The sequence below is a fragment of the Tamandua tetradactyla genome, chromosome 17 (assembly GCF_023851605.1).
Source record: "Tamandua tetradactyla isolate mTamTet1 chromosome 17, mTamTet1.pri, whole genome shotgun sequence".
Classification (NCBI taxonomy): domain Eukaryota; kingdom Metazoa; phylum Chordata; class Mammalia; order Pilosa; family Myrmecophagidae; genus Tamandua; species Tamandua tetradactyla.
Window position 1 is genome coordinate 122,827 of NC_135343.1, and position 20,611 is coordinate 143,437.

The window sequence follows — 20,611 nt, forward strand, 5'->3', positions numbered from 1 at the left end:
CCTGCCCCCCACCCCCCTACCTCACCCCTGCACATCTCCCTCCCCCTTCCCACCTCCCCCCTACCCCTCCCTAACCGCCCCCACCTCCCCATCCTCCCACACCCCCACCCCCCTCCTACCACTCCCTGGCCGAGGTCCCTGAGCACACACGGGCACACGCCCACCTGCTGTCCAGCTCCTGAGCCATCCCTGAATGAGCAATATTTTCATCTTCAAATAAATCTTTTTTCTTTTGTTTTGTTTATTTGCTTTTGGGGCCCTCTTGCTCCAGGCTGCTGCTCTCTCCACCACCTTCCCCTCCCCCCTCCTCCCCAGAGTGGAATCCCCCTCTGGGCAGCACTGGGGCACCCCAGCTACAGAGGAGGCCCTACGCCCCCACCCCTCCCCGAGGCCTGACCGCGCCAGGAGCGAAGGTGCCCTAAGAGGAAGCTTGTGGGAACAGCTATCCCTTCTCCTCCAAGGAAAACGCAGGGAGCGCCATGGGGCGGCACGGGGGAGGGGCGAGCTGAGGCCAGCACCCCTGCCCCGCCATGTCGCCATGTCGGAAGCCCTGCAGCAGGTCCCAAGTACCCTGTGCAGCCAACACCGAGTCTCGTGTAGGGATCCATCCCCTGAGACCCGAGTCAACCCTGAAGAGCCACTCAAAGGAGGAAAGGAGCTGTGCAAAGGTCCCTCACGGGAGTCCCTGGGGGCAGCAGGAGGGCATGAGGGGCGCCGTGGCCCGGTCTCTCCAGGTAGCATGGCCAAGCTCAGACCCCAAAGTCACACTGAACAGTGCAGCCTCTCCCGGGCAGCCCCCGGGAACCCTGACATCACTGTCTCCGTGTCTGTGGCCACCCTGCATTGCCCCTCCCCCATGCATGTGCTCCCCGTGGCCGGACGAGGAGGGGCCTCTTGGGACTGGAGAACAAAAGGGTGGGGGAGGAAAAGAGAATCAGAGACGGGGGTAGGTGCCCCCCCCCAGCCAGCAGGGCTAGGGGTGGGGTGGCCAGGACCCAGGCCATCTGAGCATGTCGCCTGCCAGGGAGGCATGGAAGCAGGGGAGGGGAGGGCGGGGAGGTGAATAAATAATAGGAAATAAAACTTCATGAAGCAGAAAATAAAAGGCAGATTATACAGATGTGGCAATTTGAAGGATCATTGCCTCTGTCCTCTTTTTAACTGCTGCATCTGGAGTTTTAAAGCAGCTTACCCTCTCCCTCCCTCTGCCAGGTCCCCGCCTGGCTGGAGGCCCCCCCCCCCCCACACACACACACATGGGGACCGCACCTCAAATGGACAGGGCGGCATTTCCCAGCTGCATGCACTGGCTGCCTGGCCTGGGCCAGGGTGCAGGGCTGGGGGAGGGCGGCTGGGTGCAGGGCTGGGGGACAGCGGGTAAGGTGCAGAGTGCAGGATCAGGGCAGGGCGGGCTGGGTGCGGGGTACAAGGCTGGGGAGGGTGGGCAGGGGCTGGCTGTGGGGAGGGCGGGCTGGGCAGGGATGAGAACTGGGGTGGCACTGGGCATGAGCACAGTGCAGTGGCAAAAGGGGGCTTGGCTGAGCCCTTGTTTCAGGGAAAGTCACTGTTTCTTCGTGCAGGCAGCCTTGCCTTCCTCTTCTTCAAAATTCATTTTTAAGCCTCAATTTGACACTGGGCCAGGTGCTTTATAAACAAACACGGCCCCTGCTCTTAAGGAATGTCCGTCCTAAGACAACCTGCTGCCATGCTGTTTACTTTATTTTAGGTATTAATGTATTCCCTAACTTGCTCCAAAGAGGGCTCGAGACCGCTCATAGGAAATGCAATAAATTAGTAAAATATAAATTAAAAATGAAGCCTTGGGACACAGGAGGGAGGCCGAGGTGGGTGGCACGGGCCCTGCACAGCTGCAGGTGCAGCTGTTGAGCGGCCTTTGGCTCCTGGTGGCTGGGGGAGACTGGCCTGTCCCCTGTGATCCGTGCAGCCAGCGAGCAGTGCCTCCCACAGCACCGGGCTGGAGAGGGGAGCGCTCAGTCGGCCTTGACAAAGGGGGTGCAGCTTCCAGCAGGGAGCGCTAAGGGGGGGCCGGCAGTGCCACAGGAGCCAGGCCAGTGGGCTGTGGGGGTGCGGCAGGCAGCCCCCAACCCAAGAACCCAGAGAAGAGAGAGCCGGCGAGCTGTGCCACTTCCCAGGAGGAGGGCAGGAGGAGCAAGTGCAGGGAGCAAAAGAGACCGCCAGGGAGGCGGGGCCAGACATCTGCTTCTGCAGCCCAGGGAGGGCGGGAGAGAAAGAAAAGCTGAGGAAGTCGCAGGTCCTGTGACAGTAAGTGCAGTGGGAGGAGGTCTCGGAGGGGCAGGCCTGGTTACTGCTCAGATCTCGTCCACCGTTCCTGACCCCCCACCTCCAACAACGCCCCGGATCACCATGAGCCTCTCACCATGTGTGCATGGAGCCTGGTGCCAGGGGTGCACGGGGGAGCCCCAGAAGGTCGAGGCAGGTGGGTCCCCGCTGTGCAGCCCTAGGTTAAGCCACACCAGCCCTGGGCATGGCCATCGGGTATTGGAACCAGTTTCCTTTTCTGCTAAATTTTTGAGCTAACTTGCAACTTCCAGCCAGAAGGGAAGTCAAGAGCAGGGGCCCAGCTTCAAATCAGAGGGCAGACTCTGCGCTGGGATGCGGAGAAAGGGGGCACAGTGAGGTCAGCCCCACAAACCTGCATGGAGCAGCTAACCTGGCTAACTCTCCTTCCAGGCCGGGCATTGTCCTGAGCCGCCCTCACCAGCTCCTGGGAGGTAAATCCAGCCTTTATCCCCATTTCACAGATAAGCAAATGGAAGCACCGGCCCAAGGCCACACAGCCAGGAAAGCTGGAGCTGCTGGGGCCAGGCTTAGAGAGCTCTGAGGACTGGAGTGGGCATGAGGCAGGACAGGGACAGGTCTTGTGGCCACGAGGGCCAAAGGTCACTGAGAAGCGAGGACTGCCGGTGGGAAGGTGCTGAATGAATGTCAGCTGAGGAGAGCTGGCGGCAAAAGCCACCCCTGCACAAGCTCATCGTGGGACAGGCGTAGGTCTCAGCCACAGCAAGCAACAGTGGCAGCTGCAGGCCCTTTTCCAGGCCACAATACACGAAGGTGTTTGCAAGGCAGGTGGTGGAGGGGCTGAGGGCGGGCCTGGGCACCAAGAGGCCATGGAGAGGCCGGCCCAGGGCGCAGGGGAAGGGCGGAGGGGGCCCAGGGTGGCAAGGGGGGCCCACCAGGGTGCAGGGGAAGGGGCCCAGGGCGGCAGCGGAGGGGCCAGGACAGGCAAGATGGGCACCAGCTGTGAGGAAGGGCCCCAAGGACTAGGGCAGGCGAAGGTGCTGGCCGAGAGCAGCCTTCGCGGGCCATTCTGGAAACCCGCAACCACGAGCCTGCAGGGTGGGGTGGGACTGGGGGACCCAGGCAGGCCATGGCCCATTTTATTTTGTAATAACCTTAGTTACAGAAACGGACACAATAGTACAGGTTTCTGGGCATGTTCTGACCCTTCATTCCCTTTCTCACGCAAATCACTCCATCTTCATGCAGCAAAGCTCCAAGGCCGTGGAAAGGGCAGCACGTCCCCAGGGAGCATGTCTGGGAATGGACGCCGCCTTGACTCGTCCCTGCTGCCCGCCTGCGCCCCCACCTCTGGGCCCCCCAGCAAAGGCTCGGTCCTGCCCATCTGAGCCCCAAGCCAACAAGGCAGGTGGGAAGCAAGAGGGGAAGCTGGAGACCCCTCCTGCCCTCCTGAGCCCTGTTCATCCCCGCCAACCGCAGGTGGGAAAAGGGGAGACCCGGCTGGAGAGGATGGCAGGACTGGGGGGGGCTCACTCAGCGTTCACTAGGGTCCCCTGCGGCAGTCTTATGAAGCACTCCAGGCTGTCCCCATGGCACCAAAAACTCTTTCAGCGTCCCAGTTGTCTGCTGGGGAGGGCCTCCTAGGAGCACTGGGCCCTGTGCCTTCGGGAAGTGGGAGGTCCTGGTTCCAAGGCTCGGGCGCAGGGGCAGCCCGGGGCCGGCCTTCCACCTCCAAGATCAGGTCCATCACCTCCCAGGCAGCTTCACCTGCCCGGCTCCCACATCCTCTCAGCTTCTTGCCGGCCAAAGGCAGCGTCCACACGGGAACCAGGGCAGAGCTGCCTCCCCCTAGAGGTCCACTGTGTGGCCCCACTCTACAGACAGCCGTCCTCAGGACTGGCCGAACAGGCAGCAGGGGGAGGTAGACGCCCCTCAAAGGGGGCAGCCGGCACCCTTGGCCGAATAAAGACAATGGGGCTGCCCGCTGCAGAGCATCCTCAGAAGAACAGGCCTAGCTGTGAGGCAGCCAGCGGGCAGTTCCCAGGGAGGGCAGCAGGGCCCCTGAGTGGTCTGTGGTGGGACAGGGGCCCCAGGGGGTCCCGGTGCTTTCAGGGCAGCCACAACCCAAAGGGAGCATGGAGGTGCTGCTCGGCATTAGCTCAGGAAATCCTGATCTGACCGAGACCTCCAGCTATGGCTCAGCCTGCAAGGACCCCCTCTACCCTCCACCAGGGATCCCAGCCTCTGCCCAGCTCTGCAGGCCCCGGCACCCCTTTGGCCCCCACACTGGGCAGCTCCGCTCTGCCCCAAGGCTGGGTGATGGGGCCCAGTTGGCCTCACTGGGCTTGCAGCCCCTCTGCTGCTTGGAAGGCCACCCTCCATAGGCAGGGCCTGCGCAACCCATCCTCACTCACAGGGGCTTTAGGAGACAGGCTCCCTGGTGCCTCCCGGGAGTCCCTGGCCCTCCTCCTGGGGTCTTCCCCAACAGACCATCACACTCCCAGAGCAAGCCCACCCTGCAGCCACCTGCCTTCCTGCTGGCCAGGTTGGCACGTGAGGCCTAAGGGAGAGGCTGGCAGATGAGACGTGGGGCGGGGGGGGCCTGGGACGGTGCTGGCGGGAGTGGCGTGTGGCCTGTGGCTGTCTCAGGGCAGCGGTGGCCAGAGCAAGAACAGGGAGCACAGGGAAGCAAGCGCCTGGCCTGAGCAGGCCTGGTAGGCATGCAGTAAGGGGGGGTACTGCATGTCTCCTCTCGGACCTGTGACATGGGCTCCGTGGGATTTGTCGCATCCCCCGAGCTGTGAGGCGGGGGCAGTCACAGCTGGTTGCGGCTCCGCTTGGGAATGACCTTCCCGTAGGCTCTGCGCTCTGAAATGTTGCGCTTCACCTTTGCCGTGCCGGGGGCCTCGTTCTGGTGCAGGGATGGGCTCGAGTGGGACTTCTTCAGGCTGGGCCTAGGCTCCCGCACGTCTCCCATGTCCTGCCCCAGCTGCTCCTCCCACAGGTCCAGGCTGCCGGACGGGCAGAGCAGACGGGTCACCAGCAGCTGCGTGTAGGTCTCATAGCGGGTTTTCTGCAACACACAGGGGCCGAGAGGGGCTGTGCACATCTCCGAGAGGCTGTGGCCATATGGGCCCTGCAGAGAGCTGGATGGACAGCTAGCCCCTGAGGTGCTGGAGAACCTGGCCCTACAGGTCAGTGTAGTCACGGCCAAGGGGACCCACAGGAACTTTGAGAACAAGCCAGAAAAGCGAGGGGGGCCTGGGGGCAAAGCCAGCAGCGATGCTGACGGCCCTTCTGTGTCTCCCCTGTCCTTGCCTCCCAGGGCCTCCACCTCCGGAGAAGGGCCTCAGCCAGGGCCCCACGCACCTTGATGTGGGGTCGGGGTCGGGGGGGGGAGAGAAAACCCTTGGCCCCTCACAGAGCCGAGGCACCTCCAGAGTTGGAGTGGCTTGGAAGGGCAAGGGCTGAGGTAGCATGTCCAGTTGCCACCCTGTCCTTGCCATGTGACCTTGCACAAGTGCTTTTGCAGGGCCCCAGTGCACAACAGAAGCTCGGAAGATACCATCACTAGGAATAACAGACCACAGACGTGTTTTTCCTGCTACTCAGGGTCAGTGAAAAGCACAAGAAACTGAATGCTAAGGATAACTTGTCCCCTCTGAGCGCTGCATACAAGGCTCAAGGGGGCCAAGCCCCGCCGCCGGTGGGCAGCGCGCACCTCGTGCTCCAGGTACTCCTTGCGCACGCGATGCTCCTCCAGTTCCCGGCCGCGGCCCCGCCGCTCGGGCAGGTTCCGCTGCAGCTCCAGCAGGTCGGCGGCGGCGGCGTCCAGGCAGCTCTCGTGGGATCGCTGCTGCTCCTCCTGCCGCGGGGCCGCGGGGGACCTATGCTGAGGGCGCCGCCCGCCCCCGCCCTGCGCAGATGGGCCCCCCCCGCCCCGCCCCCCGGAGGCTGCCCCCAGCCCCGCCCCGCCCCACGGAGGCCGTACCAGGGAGCCGCGGGCCGGGCCCACGGGCAGGATAGGCCGCACGAATCGGCGCTGCGAGCCCACGGCGGCGGGGAAGGGCGGCGCCGAGTGCGTGGCGGCGGCCAGGTTGATGCGCGCGATCCAGGACCGCATCTCCACGGCAGTGCTGCGGCCAGACGGGCGTGGGTCCTGGGGCCAAGGGCCGGTCCCGCCCGCCCCCTAACAGCGTCCAGGCCGCCGCCCGCGGCCGAAGCCCTGCGTACTCTGCCCTTTCCCTCCCGGGATCGCCCTGTTTCTCCCTGGAAAATCCCGGGGAGGCAGCAGATGTTATATCCAGTGCCAAAAAGGAGCCAGGAAATGGCTCCCCAGGTCCGCTGCCGGGCACCGCGAGGGCTGCGCCCGTATGCAGGGAGAGATGGAGGCCGCCTGGGGCCTGCTCGGCACAGCCCGGGCGGAGGGCGGGGAGCCGGCGCGGGGGTGTCTGGCTTGGCTGCGCGCCCCCGGCCCGGGCTTACGGGGCCTGGAAGAGGTAGAGGCGCCAGTCGGCCGTTCGCAGCTGGAAGACGTGCGGCCTCTTGGTGTAGTGGGCGGCGGCGGAGGCCAGCGAGTGGTGCACCCCCACGGGCTCGTCCACCATCTGCCCCGCCAAGCTCTCCCCATCAGCGCAGGGGTCTTCTCCCTGCAACGGGGCACAGGGGCTCGGACAGGACGTCAGGTGCTGCCAGCCCCGCCCGCCGCAGTTCCCAGCCCGCCCGCCAGACCCCGCCTCGCCCACCGGGCCCCGCCCCGCCCACCGGGCCCTGCCCCCTCCGGACCATCCCCGTCCCGCCTCCTCCCTACCTTCAGGAAGTAGAGCGCAGTGCCTCGAAGTAAGGTGTGGAACATCTTCCAGCCGCGTTTGCCCCACGGTGCTGCTCCAGGGGCAGAACACAAAGTGGGAAGGCTGCACCCCACTCCAACACAGCCCCCCAGCACCACCTGCAGCCCCTCACCAGCACACACTCCCACACACACGGAGAAGCACCGACCCCACAGGGCCCACGCACAGTCGCCCGAGGGTGGCATAAAGGCAGATGTTCATGAAGACTCCCCAAACACACCTGCCCACCCGCGTGTTCCACTAGGGCACAGCGCCTTGTACACACCCAGCCCTCAAACATGTCGAGCTGTGTCTCCTGCATGCCCAGGGCACACGTCCCTCCCTGAGCAGAGCCACTCTTGAGCCACGTCGGCCCTGCCCTGACCGTGGCTAACAGCACCCTCGTAGCGGCCCGGGGGCAAATACTCACTCTTCTTGCCATCGGCATCCTGATGCATCTTCCGAGCCAGCGGGCCCTGCTTGTAGGTGGGCACTGAGGCGTCCTGGGTCAGCTGGAGGAGGGGGTTGCCCATCTTGCCAGCAGGGGGAGGCGGCCCAGCCTTCTCAAGTCTGGCTGCATCTCCTTCATCCCTGGACATCGGAGAAAAATCAGCTGGGAGGGGGACTGAGCAAAGACCTTCAGGAGATGCCCATTGCCCCCCCCACCACCACAGTCTTGGCACCCCTTCTCTTGTTGGGAAACACATCCCAGGGGCCCCCAAAAGGAGCCCTCTCTCAAAGTCTACTCATAAATTCCCTGTCCCACTGCCATGCCCACCCCCTCATCCCTCAAGTTCCTGAAGTATTATGGGGCTTGTCCTCACACTCTGAGACCCAAACAGTGTCCTGCCCCTGGCTCCCCCCACTCAGATGGGCAGGTGGCAGAAGATGGGCCCAGAGACAGGCCTCTTGCCTGGGGTGGGGGGGACCGCACACTTACACTGCCCACTCAAGCTTCTCATTTCGGATAGACCAGTAGAGGGCCTGGAATAGAAGGACATGGATCAGCAAATGAACCTCAGGGCCCATCTCTTCTCTGGAGGAGGTGGGATAGAAGCATCTGTTCAGCCTGCCTTCTTGACCCCTAACATAGTTGCCCTTCTCCCTTGACCCAAGGAAGCAGTTCAGCCATCCACCCATCCATCCACCCACCCATCTACCCATCCATCCACCCACCCATCCATCCATCCACCCACCCACCCATCCACCCACCCATCCATCCATCCACCCACCCACCCATCCATCCATCCAACCATCCATCCACTTATCCACCCATTCATACACCCACCCACCCATTCATTTATCCACCCATCCATCCACCCACCCACCCATCCATCCACCCATCCATCCACCCATCCATTCACTTATCCACCCATTCATACACCCACCCACCCATTCATCCATCCACCCACCCACCCATCTACCCATACACCCACCCATACATACACTCATCCACCCATTCATACACCCACCCACCCATTCATCCATCCACCCATCCATCCACTCATCTACCCATCCACCCACCCATCCATCCACCCATCTACCCATCCACCCACCCATCCATCCACCCACCTACCCATCCATCCATCCACCCATCCATCCATCCACCCATTCATCCACCCATCCATCCATCCATCTACCCATCCACCCACCCATCCACCTACCCATCTACCCATCCATCCACCCACCCATCCATCCATCCACCCATCTACCCATCCATCCATCCACCCATCCATCCACTTATCCACCCATTCATACACCCACCCACCCATTCATCTATCCACCCATCCATCCACCCACCCACCCATCCATCCACCCATCCATTCACTTATCCACCCATTCATACACCCACCCACCCATTCATCCATCCACCCACCCACCCATCTACCCATACACCCACCCATACATACACTCATCCACCCATTCATACACCCACCCACCCATCCACCCATCCACCCACCCATACACCCATTCATCCACCAACCCACACATCCATCCAAGTATCCACCCACCCATCTGTCCATCCATCCGTCCATCTACCCAACCATCTATCCATCCATCCATCCACACATCCATCCACCCTCCCACCCACACATCCAGACAACTATCCACCCACCCATTTGTCCATCCATCTATCCATGCATCCACCCTCCAAGCAAATAATTATTTATGGAGCACTTGCCATGTTCTGGGCACTGCACTTGGTGCTGGAGACAGAAAGATGATCAGGGCAACCCTGACCCCTGCCCAAGCTTAGTGAGGCCTGCACTAGTTCTCATGAAGGGGAAATGAACCACCCATATACCATCCTGCCCCAGGAGCTGACTCAGGCAATCCTGCCCAGACCGAGGCAATAAATGTACGATAAATGAATGAAAGATGGATGACATGCTATAACCTTGAAGCCATGTGGACAAAAACATTGCTCTGATGTCCTTGCTTGTTCTCACGGCCCTCCCTCTGCCAAGCACAGTGCCTGGCACATGGGAGGTGTTATTAAATGCTCCCTAAATGGATGAAAGAACAAACCATCCAACTGCTTATGAAAAGCCTGCTTTGTCCCAGGCACTGTGCTAAGTACTCGACAGATCATTTCATCCTGACAACACCGTAGGATGACTTTCACCCTGTAAGGGACACAACTTAGCCAGGAGAGTAGAATCTAACCCAGGAACCACCGGCTCGCAAGTTTGAGCTCTAGACTTGCCCCACCTGAAGCCTCGCCCTTTGCCCACTCAGAAAACCGACAAACCAGTGCTCCTTACCCTTCAGCAAGTCTAAGACTCACTGGGAGGCTGAATAAAGTAGATTCAGTGCCAAGCCCCTGCGCCTGCCCCAGCAGGAGCCCAGCAGCCTGTGAGCTGGCATTGCTGGCAGGTCTCAGGGTGGTGGCTGCTGCAGGTGAGGGGCCACCCCTTAGGACCCTCCAGAACAAAGAACCAAAACACCAGGCCCCCCAGTCCCGGGTCTGGGCCCAGCCCCTCTTGCACCTTCAGCAGCTCTTTGGGGAAGTTCCCGCCATCCTGCAGGCCATTCAGGTTGGTTATGAATTCCTGGCAGCTCATGCTTTTCCCCATATTCTGCAGCCAGAGGGAGAAATCAGGCAGCTGTCACCCCGCCATGTGCCCCCAGCCCCCTAGCGCTGTCACCTGTTCCCCAGGGCCCATCCCAAGCCTCTGGTCTTCACTGCCCCTCACCCCCACCCACACACTTTTGGCTGGCCCCTTGCAGTTTCCAAGCCCCCCGCCCCATCCTTGCGCCGATCCACAGGCACCCCCCCCTACCTGTCCGTGCAGGTCCGTGTTAAGGAGCATGAGCGCACAGGTCAAGCTGTGTACAGAATCTGCACCAGAGAGAGGCCGTGCAGAGAGGCTCATCTGGGTTAGGACTCGGCTTTCCCTCTGTCAGCTCCAGGGGTGGTCCCCAGAATGCTGCCACCTCCCTGCCTCCCCCACCCCATGCAACATACGAGCCAGTGCCCTGAGCAGATGCTTCCCTGCGCCCTCCTCCTACACGCCCTCAGGCCCCCTGCCCCGGGCACAGCCGCTCCTCCCTACCTACTGAGAAGCCCCCAGGGTTGCAGTGGTGGAAGCGTCTGGAGAACTGGTAGAGGACCCGCTCCCGCTCCTGGCTCTCCCCACTGAGCTCCAGGGCCTGGAGGAAGCTCCTGAGAAGGAGCCAGAGTCAGCAGGGCGCCGGGTGGAGACCACCCGCAGCCCCTCCTCGGCCTCCCTGGAGGGCCCCAAGCTGTCACCGGAGGGCGCGGTCCAGGCTCTGGCCGCCAAACTGAAAGAAGGACAAGTACTCCTGTGCCACGGTCCTGCTGAGGTCATTGCTGCAGAGACAAGGCAGGGGCAGTCTGTGGGGAGAGGCCCCTCCACCCAGTGCAGACAGAGGATGCGAGGGGCCTGCGGTGGGCAAGGGGGCAGGGGCCAGGGCTGTGCGGGACAGGTGACCAGGTGTGACTGTGGGATGGCAGGGAAGAGGGCAGGATGAAGGTGAGGAAGATGGGATGCAGGGCGAGCCAAGTGGCTGGAGGCAGGCCAGAGAGAGCCAGCCAGGCCCAGGCCCCTTACTTCTTCTGCAGATAGGCGGCCACTTCGGACTTCCGGAAACCCTCCAGGTGATACAGGCGTGAGGCCAAGTCCCAGGCCATCTTGTCAGGCCTGACCCCGTTGGCCAGCTTCTCTCCTGCCTGTGGCCTCTGGCCTTCCTCTGGGCACTGTGTTTGGGGCATGGGGTCCTCTGGGAGCCTGAAAGAGTCCACAGGGTCCTCAGACCCCTGCAGGCCCCATACCACTAGGGGGTAGACACTGAGGGTTCTGGTCCCAGCGTCCTTAGGGTTGGTCACAGGAAAAGGCACCCCAAGTCCCTGCCAGAGCTCAGGCAGCCTTGCCCAGGGCCTTGCACGGTGTTTAGCCCAATCCAAAGTGAGGTGAGTCCTCCCCCAAGCCTCAGCCACCTCTCTCCCAGGGTGTCCTGACCGCCAGCTCCAGGCTCTATCCCTGGGTCTGGAGGCAGAAAAGGTGTGAAGAAGGGGCCGGCACAGGGAGTGGCCTGGCTTTAGGCAGGATGGGCAGTAGAGGTGGTCCCCCCTTGCTGAGCAGCCCTCACTCTCCCATTCCGGCTGCACCCTGCATCCAGACCGTACACCTCACCCAGTCCACACACCTCACCCAGCCTTGCACACTGCACTCAGCCCCGCACACTGCATCCAGACCGCACACCTCACCCAGTCCACACACCACACCCAGCCCCGCACACCTCAGCCAGTCCACACACCTCACCCAGCCTTGCACACTGCACTCAGCCCCGCACACTGCATCCAGCACCGCACACCACACCCAGGCCCGCACACCTCACCCAGCCCTACACACCATCAGACCAGTGCCAGTGAAGCTAACCTTCCTACAGTTCATTAAATATGGCATGAAATAAATATAGGTTTATGATGCTTAGCGTCTTTTACCAAAATAAAGCCCTAATTCAGCCTCCAGTTGTAGTTGTTTGAAAGTATGGCTCTCACTTTAGGTAGATTTGTGCACTTTCATTTTGAGTTGGGTTTATTCAATGTTTGGGGCACAATGGACCCTTCCTTTGACAGCTCTGCCGGGTGTCTGAGCTCCTCCAGGGACAGCGCAGTTTCCCACCACCAGGGCTCTGGGATGCTAGAGGGCTTCAACCTTTCGGGTGCTGTAGCGTGAGGCCCAGCTCCTCGCCAGAAGCCAGAGGTGGGACCCCTTTCCCAGGGTGGAGGTGGGGGGTCCAGCGCCACAAGCAGGTGGAAACCTCAGGTGTCTTCCAGGGTGGCCGATAGCTCTGGGTCCGTCCCCTCGGCCCATCAACCCTCTCCGCAGAGTGGTGACCCCTCATGAGACCCCAGCCAGCACGCCAGGCGCCAGCCCCAACCCGCAGTTCCGCTCTGACCGTCCAGCCCTCAAAGCTGCCTCACACAGCTCAAATCCATCCCCATTGCTGCCCCGGCCTCCCTCTGGCACGGCCTGCGGCCCCTGGAGGCTTGTTGCAGCCCCTTCAGCTGTCACATGCCACTTCCCATGTCACATACCCCTTCCCAGGGAGCACCTGCCTCGAGCTACAGGGCAGAGCCCCCAGCTCAGAGAAAGCAGGCTTCCCTCTGCGGACCCCAAGGGTGTGACGGTCTGGAGCGAATGCAGCTGAGCTCCCAGCCCGGCCCTGGTCACATCCCAACTCCCAGCGCCTAGCTGGCACTTACCCTTCTTCAGGGGTCATGGCCGGCTGGGCAGCCACGGCCTCCTCCGTGTCCAGGAGCAAAGGTGGTGGAAGATCGAGTGTCCCCCTGAGACCCAGGTGGCCCGGGACAGGGGGCTGCAGCTGAGGGTTGCCCTCCAGGGGTGGCCTGGGCCCTGGGCTGGGCCCTCTGCTCTCGGGTTCCGGGCTGTTTGGTGCTGCTGAGGACGCTGGGCTCCCCCCGGGGCCAGGGTCCAAGGTGCTGATGGCCAGTTCCTGGGCACAGCCAGCATCGCTCTCACCTGAGGAGGGGATGGGTTGGGCAGTGGCCCAGGGGCTTGACGGGGGCCCCCAGAAGCCCACAAGCAGAGGCAGCGCAGCTCCAGGGGCCTGCCCTGCTGAGCCACAGAACCAGCACCAAGAATGCTGGGTCTCTCGTGCCTTCTGCCGTCCACTCAGGACATGTGCTTACAGCCACCTTGTTGGGGAAGCCACGAGGCAGAAGTAGGAGGCAGCCCCAGGCTGCATGACATCAGGACAGCACAAGCCCCTCCTCTCTGCACCCTGAACTCCCTGCCCCCCAGAACCCGAACTGCTCCTCCTCCACACGTCTCACCTCTGCCCTGGGAGCACAGAGGCCCCCCCTCCGTCGGATCTCCTCCAGGGCTGGGCAGAGCCTGCTGAGAGGGCTGCAGGGAGAAGAGAAGACGGGGAGCCAGTGCCGGGATCTCTCAGAGGAGGGCGGGCTTCCTGGGGAGATGCCCCCGCAGGGGGGACAGGTCACACCACAGGGGGTGGAGGGCGGCCCTCAGACCTGGTGGGCCTGGCTCAGTCCAGTCGCATCTGCTATCACCCCCAGGCCCCCTGCCTGGTGCCCTGGACCGGGCCGAGCCCCCAAGGGGACTGGGCCTCCTGGCCACGGAGGGGTGGCTCACCTCACTCTGGACGTGGGCAGGAGCCGCGGGAGCACCATCCCCAGGCAGGGGCTGCAGGCTGTAGGCGGGCACAGGGCACGGGGATGTACTGCTCCCCAAGGCTGCCTCATTTTCCTGTCCTCGGGGCTGTGTGCCCTCGGGCCCTGCCCCCACCCAGCTGTCTGGGACACCCCGGGAAAGGGGCCTTAGGGCTGGGCAGGGCTCTGAACAGGCGCTGCCCGGGAGGAGGGGGTCACCCCAGAGCAGGCCATCATCCGCAGCACTCCACCGCGGGGAAGGGGCCAAGCACTCCCCCTGCCACACCGGGCTCTCCCCACTGGGCCTGTCACTGCTGCCCTCCGAGTCCTGCTCAACCAGTGGGGACCCCTGCAGGCTGGAGGAAAAGGTGCGCAGGGCGGCGGGGACAGCAAGGAGGCGACCCCTCAGCTCAGCCCCAAGCCCCGCGGTCCTCTCCAGCTCCTCCTCCAGGTCCAGGACGCACATCTGGGCCTGCAGGATGCCAGCCCAGAACATGGCCTGGGTGGACAGGCTGGGGCCCTGGCCAGGGGTGCCCCCAGGGGGCTCAGGAGGGTCGCTTGCTCCCCCCAGGCGTGGTCCCGCGCTGGGCTGCAGGTGGGCTCCAGGATGGGTGTTGAGACCTTCCAGGGGCCAGGGGTCTTCGGAGGGGCTGTGGTCGTCCATGATTACAGAACGCCTGCCCTCACAGGGCCATCAAGGATGGCCGAGTCCTGGTGTCAGCTCCACCTGGAAGGCCAAGGCCAATGCCGTCAGCCCCGTGGGTGCCAGACAAGGGTGGGCCTCAGGGTCACTGGGGCCCCGGCCCCTGCGGCTGGACGAACAACCTGACACGGCAAGTCGGGGAATCTGGACGACGCACTGAGCCGTGGAGGCAGAGGGTACCGGAGGCAGAAATGTCTCGACAGGCAGCACCTGCAAACCAGAGTTCACAGGTGAGGGCAGGAGCCCAGGGGGTCGGGGGTGGGGGTGGCCTGGGGGGGTGGCGGGCAGCTCTCAGGGGAGGTTAGCCCTGCCTCAGGAAGGGAGGACACTTCAGCTCTCGGCCTGGCCCAGGGTGGGCCCCCCTTGGGGGTGGGGTGCTGGGGGGGTCCTTTCCCCTAAGCGGTCAGGCCTCCAGCCCTCACACGGCTTTCCAGGTTCAGGGCCCAGCTGGTTCCACTGCCTCAGAGCATGTGTTTCCATCAGCAGCTGCAGAGACTGGTGGTTGCACCCATCTCTTCTCCTGCTGCATCTCCAGCACCACCCCTGCCTCACTATCTCCATTCATCTCTTTCCATCTCAAGAACAGTGCATGCATGCACGTGCGCGTTTGTGTGCATGTATGTGTGCATGAGCACATGCATGTGCATGTGTGTGCATGTGTACATGCATGCATGCCTTCTGTGCACATGTGCATGTGTTCATGTGTGCGTGCGTGCATTACGCATTTGTGTGCATGCATGCCTTCTGTGCACGTGTGCATGTGTGCCTGTGCATGTGTGCATATATGCTTGTGTGTGCATGCATATGTGTACATGCGTGTGTGTGCATCAAAATATTTTGGTGAACAAGGGTGGCAGAAACAACCCCTACATAGGCTCCCAAGCTGCACATGTGACCCCGTCCCCCATCCAGCCGTCCATCCTGGGAGAGGGGCAGGCACCGGCCTCACCTTTCCAGAGGACCCAGGACAAGGGAAGACCCCATGTCCATCCACTGCTCTTTCACCCCACGGCAGCCCAGTCCCCATGGGCACCCCTCTCCCACTGAGGGCTGAAGCCATGCAGCCTTCCTGGCTCCAGACCCCTGTTCCCTGAGGGCTTGTCCAAGCCCCAGGACACAGATGGGCCCCCAACCCAAGACTTACGGCCCCAGGGCTGCAGAGTGGCTTGTGGCAGGAGTGACTCCCCTGCTTACACAACTGTGTGAACAGACCTGGGAGGCCTGTAGCCTCTTCGAGGAGCAGCCCTGGGACCAGAAACACCAGGGAGTGTGACCACCAGGAGACCTGGGGACGTGGGGAAGGCCCCTGCATGGAGCCTGGGCACAGGGCATCCCAGGTCCACTCAGCCGCCTTCTCCAGGGACCCACCCAAGGCCTGGTCCACTGGTGTGAGCTGGCACCCCTCGGTGACCGCTCCTCCTTGTCTAGCCCCCTGCCTGCCCTCCCGGCACAGTGCATCTAATGGATGCCTTACCCCTCATGCCCCCCGGCACACTGCCTCTGACGGACCCATCCTTAGGAGGGCGTTTCTGAGCAAGAATGACATCAGCCTTCCTACTTGGGTTCACAGGAAATGTTCCTTGGCCAAAAAGGGGAGTGGCAGTGGGGGGAGGCTGGAGGTGTTGGGAGGAGATCGGGCCCCCACCACCTTCTGTAAGACGGAGCTCCCCTCCCCTCTGCAAACATGCGTTATAAGCAATCACGAGGGGCAGATAAAGCCGCGCAGCGCGGGATGTTTTTGAGTGCGCTGGGCACAGGTGAGTATCAGATGAGCCTTCCCAGAGGAAACCAGGTGTTGCACACCTGCCTCAGGTGGAGGAGAGTCAGAGCCGCTGCAGCAGCTGCCCAGAGACCGAGGAGAAGAGAGCAGCTCTGGGGTGCAGGGCAGAGACCAGGGCAGGGACGGGGAAATGTGGGGTTCCCAAGGGGAGGGGAGGAGGGAGGGGCTGGGGCAGCAGGCGGCGTCCGCGGGGACTACGGTGGGCAGCGGGACCAGCCGAGGCTCTCGCTGGCCACAGCCAGCACCTCCCCCCCACCCCCCGTCCCTCCCTCCATCCACGTGACCCTCTCAGGCACCTCAAGAGGAGGAGTTTGGGGACAGGGCGGCTCGCTGACCTACCCTTCCTTTACACTCTGCTTAGTCGTTGCTTAATCGTTGTTTGCAGGAGGGTTTCAATTCTGTTTTTACTGCTCCCCACTCCACGGAGGGGTGGAGTCACCCAGAGACTGCCAAGCCCCCACTGCACAGGGCGGGGGACTGGGACCGGCCTGGGGTGGGATGCGTGCTCAGTCTCGGGGAGCCTGGCCTTCGGCCCCTGGGTCATGGCTTCTTTTTTCCTCATGTCCTGATGTGTATTGAAATCCCTTCTGAAGCTGCCTGCCTGTCTCGGGCTGCCCGGAGCAAGGAGGCTGGGGGGACAGGCCCATGGGCGGTTCTGCTAACGCTGCAGCCAGGGGGCTCTCACTTTAGGAACAAGCTGGGGGGAAGTGGGGTCCAAGCCACTGACCTAGAGCTCCAGAGGACGGGGCGGGGGCAGCAGGACAGAGGGGGGAGCCGGGCAGAGGGGGGAAGCCCAGCCAGGGGGTACCACTCCACCACATGGATGCCTGGGCCCCCCGCCCCGTCTTGCAGATTGTGGGCTACCTTTCAGGGAACTTCTGGGGAGACATGCAAGGGCACAGCCTCAGCTCCTGTGGGCAGCGGCACCGACCTCCACCCCGCCGGGGCTGGGACCTTCTTTCAGGCCTCGAGGGACAGGAGGAGGGGCGGGCGCTGGACCCACTACGATGCCTGCCTGGTGCCTGGGCCGGAGGGCACTTGAGGCGGCCGCCTGGGACTCTGAAGGGCCGCGGGACCCCACGCCCTTGCTTCGCAGGGGCGACCCCCAGCCGCGAGGGGCCTCAGCCCCACGGCCCAGCAGCCACGAGGGGCCTCCCTCCCTGCAAAAGGAGGAAGCGGAGCTGCGGCCGGCAGGTCTGTGTGCAGCGGGAGCGCCAGGCCTTGTAGGTCCGCCCAGAGAAGCCAAAACCAACCAAACCAGGGACACAGGAATCGGTCACGCACAAGGCAGCAGGGCACAGCCCCAAGGGCTGCCCAAGTCCTCCCCGCCGGCCCCCTCTGTTCTCTGTGTGGGTCGCTCTCCCTGTCCCTTCAGGCAGGAAGATGCGTCCTTCCATCAGAGAATGGCGCCTGCCGGGGCTGGGGCTGGGGCAGGGCCCCCCTGCGTGGCAGCACGACAGAGGCCCTGCCCCCGGCTGCATGTCCTGCCCACCCAGAGATGTGCAGAGAGCCTGGGCTGTGGGGGCTCGAACCAGGCCAGGGCCCTGGGCCTCGGTCCTCTTCCACCTCCCCCTCCCCTCCTTCCTGCCTGCGTCCGGCCCAGGGAGAGGCCCCGTGGAGCCCGAATGCCCCAGGAAGAGGGGGCAGGTGGGAGCCTAGCTGCAGGGTCACTGTGGCCAGCGATGTCAGGGCCTGTCCTGTCATGAGGCTCGAACCCTACACAGCGCTTGCAGCCTGGTCCTGGGCTGCCCCAAGCAGAGAACAGAGACAACTGTGTCACCAGCGGGGCACAGAGGAAAGGGCGCCTGCACCAGACAAGAGCCTAAGCCAAAGCTGCCGGGCAAGCGCGAGGACAGCCCAGCCTCCAAGAGCTTCTCGGGTGGCTGGAAGGAAGGGGCAGCGGGGAGCCCCCTTCCGAGGGGCCGCACCCAGTCTGGCTCACAGCCCAGGGACCCCCAAGAGGGGATCCAGGAGCTCTCTGGGCCCCCACCCTTAGCTGCAGGCTTCCGGGGGGCAGGGAGTGGGGGCAGGGCCGATGGGCCGATGGGAGGAGAAGGGTGCCGAAAAGGGAGAAGCAGGGGTGTCCTGTCCAAAGCCAGGCTCGCCGCAGGTGCACCAGGCCCCCAGAGACCCCCGGATGCCCTGCTCCCGCCCGCACACCCTCCTCACCTCCAGAGCCCCCCGATGGCTCCCCAGGAGCAGCCTCCCCTGCGCAGTCTCCCCGCGAACGTGGCAGCTTGAGGTCTGACTTCCGCTCTCCACCGTGCTCCTGCGCGGCACCTCATACTTCCTGCCACAGCCCAGGGCCTCCAGGCCCTTTCCCCAGCCCCTGCCCCCTGGGACCCCCCCCCCCCCAACCGCAGCACAGGCACCCAGGGCGGAGGTAGGTTCCAGGCTGGTGACTTTCCTCTCTCCCTTTTGGCAAACCACATTTCAAGTCTCCCGTGGCTGAAGGTCCAGCTGGAGTGCACAGGGCCCGCCCCTTGGGCACCCACTCCATGGCCGAGAGCGCTGGTGGGGGGGACACCGAACCTCTGGCCACGGAGGGGCCTCCCACCCGCCACTCAAAGCCACAGGCACCTGGCCACCTCCCCACGGCTGGAAGGACATGCCCAGCTGACCTGCTGCCCTTCTCCAGGTGCCCAGGACCCCCTCTCAGCCCACCTGCTTCCTCCAGCCTCTTCCCAGTCCCTCTACGCAGCCCTAGGCCACAGATGGGCAGGAGGGGCCGGCAGGGCGAGCACCTGGGGCAGGGGCTGGAGGGGCGAAGGGAGACAGGGCCACAGCAGGAAAGGCTTCCAGGTGGCCCCGGGACAGGGCAGAGGGTGGGGGTGGCCAGGAAGGCTTAGGGTTAGGGTTAGGGTTAGGGTTAGGGTTAGGGTTAGGGTTAGGGCGGCAAGCAGGGGGCGTGTGAGGCACGCATCTGTCCTTCCTTCCACCTCTGTCCTTCACCCCCTGTCCTCCCTCTGTCCTCCCCCCGTCCTCCCCCCTCTGACCTCCCCCCTGATATCCCCCCTCTGTCCTCCCCCATCTATCCTCCCCCTCTGTCTTCCCCTTCTGTCCACCCCCTTTGTCTTCCCTCTGTCCTACCCCATCTGTTCTCCACCTTCTGTCCTCCCTCTCTGTCCTCCCAGGCCGGGGCCTCGGGGCTGCGGGGAACCTCCCAGCATGAAGTTTCCTGTTCCATGCCCCTGCATCGAGGGCCCCCAGCACAGGCAAGACGGGAGCATGATGTGGGTTGGATGAGGACAGGGACAGGACACTGCTGAGCCCACCCTGCCCCCTCAGGGCCAGGGACTGGCAGCCCACACAGCAGTACCCATGCAGACGGCTGACCCTGCAGCACTGCCTGGCACCCCGACCTTCCTCAAGGTGCGCTGGCTACGGTGCGTGGGCACGGGAGGGGCTCTTCCCACGGCCAGGGGGCCACAAGGAAGCGCAGAGGGTAGTGGTGCGACACTCCAAGCCAAGCAAGTAAGAAAACGGATCGCATATTCGGTCGGGTCGCGTTTTTGAAAGCAATGTATTTACCTATTTAGGTGATAAAATACCAAAACGTTCACAGTACTATCTGCGTGCCAGCAGTTCATGTGTCTTTAACTTCTTTAAGCTTTGTTGACACTACCTCACTTTATAAAATATGATGTATGATGTTTATCCAAGCAAACCCAATAAAGCTGCTTTGATGGACTAAATATGATGGGATTCCTCTACTTGCTTTAAAGACCTTTTGCTGTGCTCTGTCCCCACAGTTGCTGAGGGGCATGGGGCTCTGGGGGCGCCTGGGCCCCCAGCTCGGTCTCACTGCCCCCGCCCCGGCCTCACCGCCCCCACCCCTGAGGGTCAGAAGGGAAATGCGCTCCCCCCAAGCGCTGCCTCCACAAGCCCACAGCTGCACCAGCCCAAGCCCAAATGGAACTCTTTAATAGGTGAACAATTCTTTGGATATGCATCAGGAAAATAAAAGCGCAATCATGCTAATGCAGACAATGCCTAATTTTGGTTGTTTTTTCGTGTGTGTGTGTGTATTCAAAGAAAAATCTTTAATATATCATAGTATGGGTGGAAAACTCATGTCAAAGCCACGACTGGGATGCACAGGTGAGCAGATCTCTGTGCAGCAGAAGCTGAGTCTCTGGCATTTACAGCTTTGGAGAAAGAGCCGGAAGTCTGCCCTTTAGTGCCCATTAGCCACGGTCGGCCGTGACCGTGGACAGAAATCAGCTCCCACTAAATGGAAAGTTCCGGCGTCCAAAGGCAGAGCAGGTAAGTGCTGAGCAGGGGAAAGGGGAGGAGAAGCCAGGAGAAGGGCTGTCCCTGGGGTCTGCACAGGGAGCACTGGCCTGCAGGGGCCACTC

General features: G+C 62.8%; 1 protein-coding gene across 2 annotated transcripts; it reads right to left on the reverse strand.

Annotated features, from left to right (window-relative positions):
* Nucleotides 1-1,492: 1,492 nt before the first annotated feature.
* Nucleotides 1,493-18,527, reverse strand: PSD4 (pleckstrin and Sec7 domain containing 4). 2 transcript variants are annotated; one of them, XM_077133682.1, is made up of 17 exons: nucleotides 18,423-18,527; nucleotides 14,596-14,683; nucleotides 13,754-14,497; nucleotides 13,435-13,507; nucleotides 12,844-13,120; nucleotides 11,186-11,362; nucleotides 10,864-10,944; nucleotides 10,667-10,776; nucleotides 10,394-10,452; nucleotides 10,100-10,189; nucleotides 8,050-8,093; nucleotides 7,540-7,700; nucleotides 7,091-7,161; nucleotides 6,766-6,929; nucleotides 6,272-6,416; nucleotides 6,002-6,145; nucleotides 1,493-5,353 (listed from the first exon to the last, which is right to left on the reverse strand). In XM_077133682.1, exons 3-17 carry the CDS (start codon nucleotides 14,432-14,434, stop codon nucleotides 5,096-5,098), a joined length of 2,535 nt encoding a protein of 844 aa, XP_076989797.1. In that variant the 5' UTR covers nucleotides 14,435-14,497; nucleotides 14,596-14,683; nucleotides 18,423-18,527; the 3' UTR covers nucleotides 1,493-5,095. The 2 variants fall into 2 exon arrangements, with proteins under 2 accessions (XP_076989797.1, XP_076989796.1); XM_077133681.1 differs by having other exon boundaries at nucleotides 13,754-14,683.
* Nucleotides 18,528-20,611: the final 2,084 nt, after the last annotated feature.

What these genes read in the sequence shown, in the direction of transcription:
- PSD4 (XM_077133682.1), bottom strand. Translation starts at nt 14,434, where the DNA reads ATGGACGACCACAGCCCCTCCGAAGACCCCTGGCCCCTGGAAGGTCTC. An exon ending in GAGAAGCTTGAGTGGGCAGT is followed by an intron (nt 7,701 to 8,049) that starts GTAAGTGTGCGG and finishes TCCGATGTCCAG; the next exon opens with GGATGAAGGAGATGCAGCCA. An exon ending in GGATGCCGATGGCAAGAAGA is followed by an intron (nt 7,162 to 7,539) that starts GTGAGTATTTGC and finishes CCCCTGGAGCAG; the next exon opens with CACCGTGGGGCAAACGCGGC.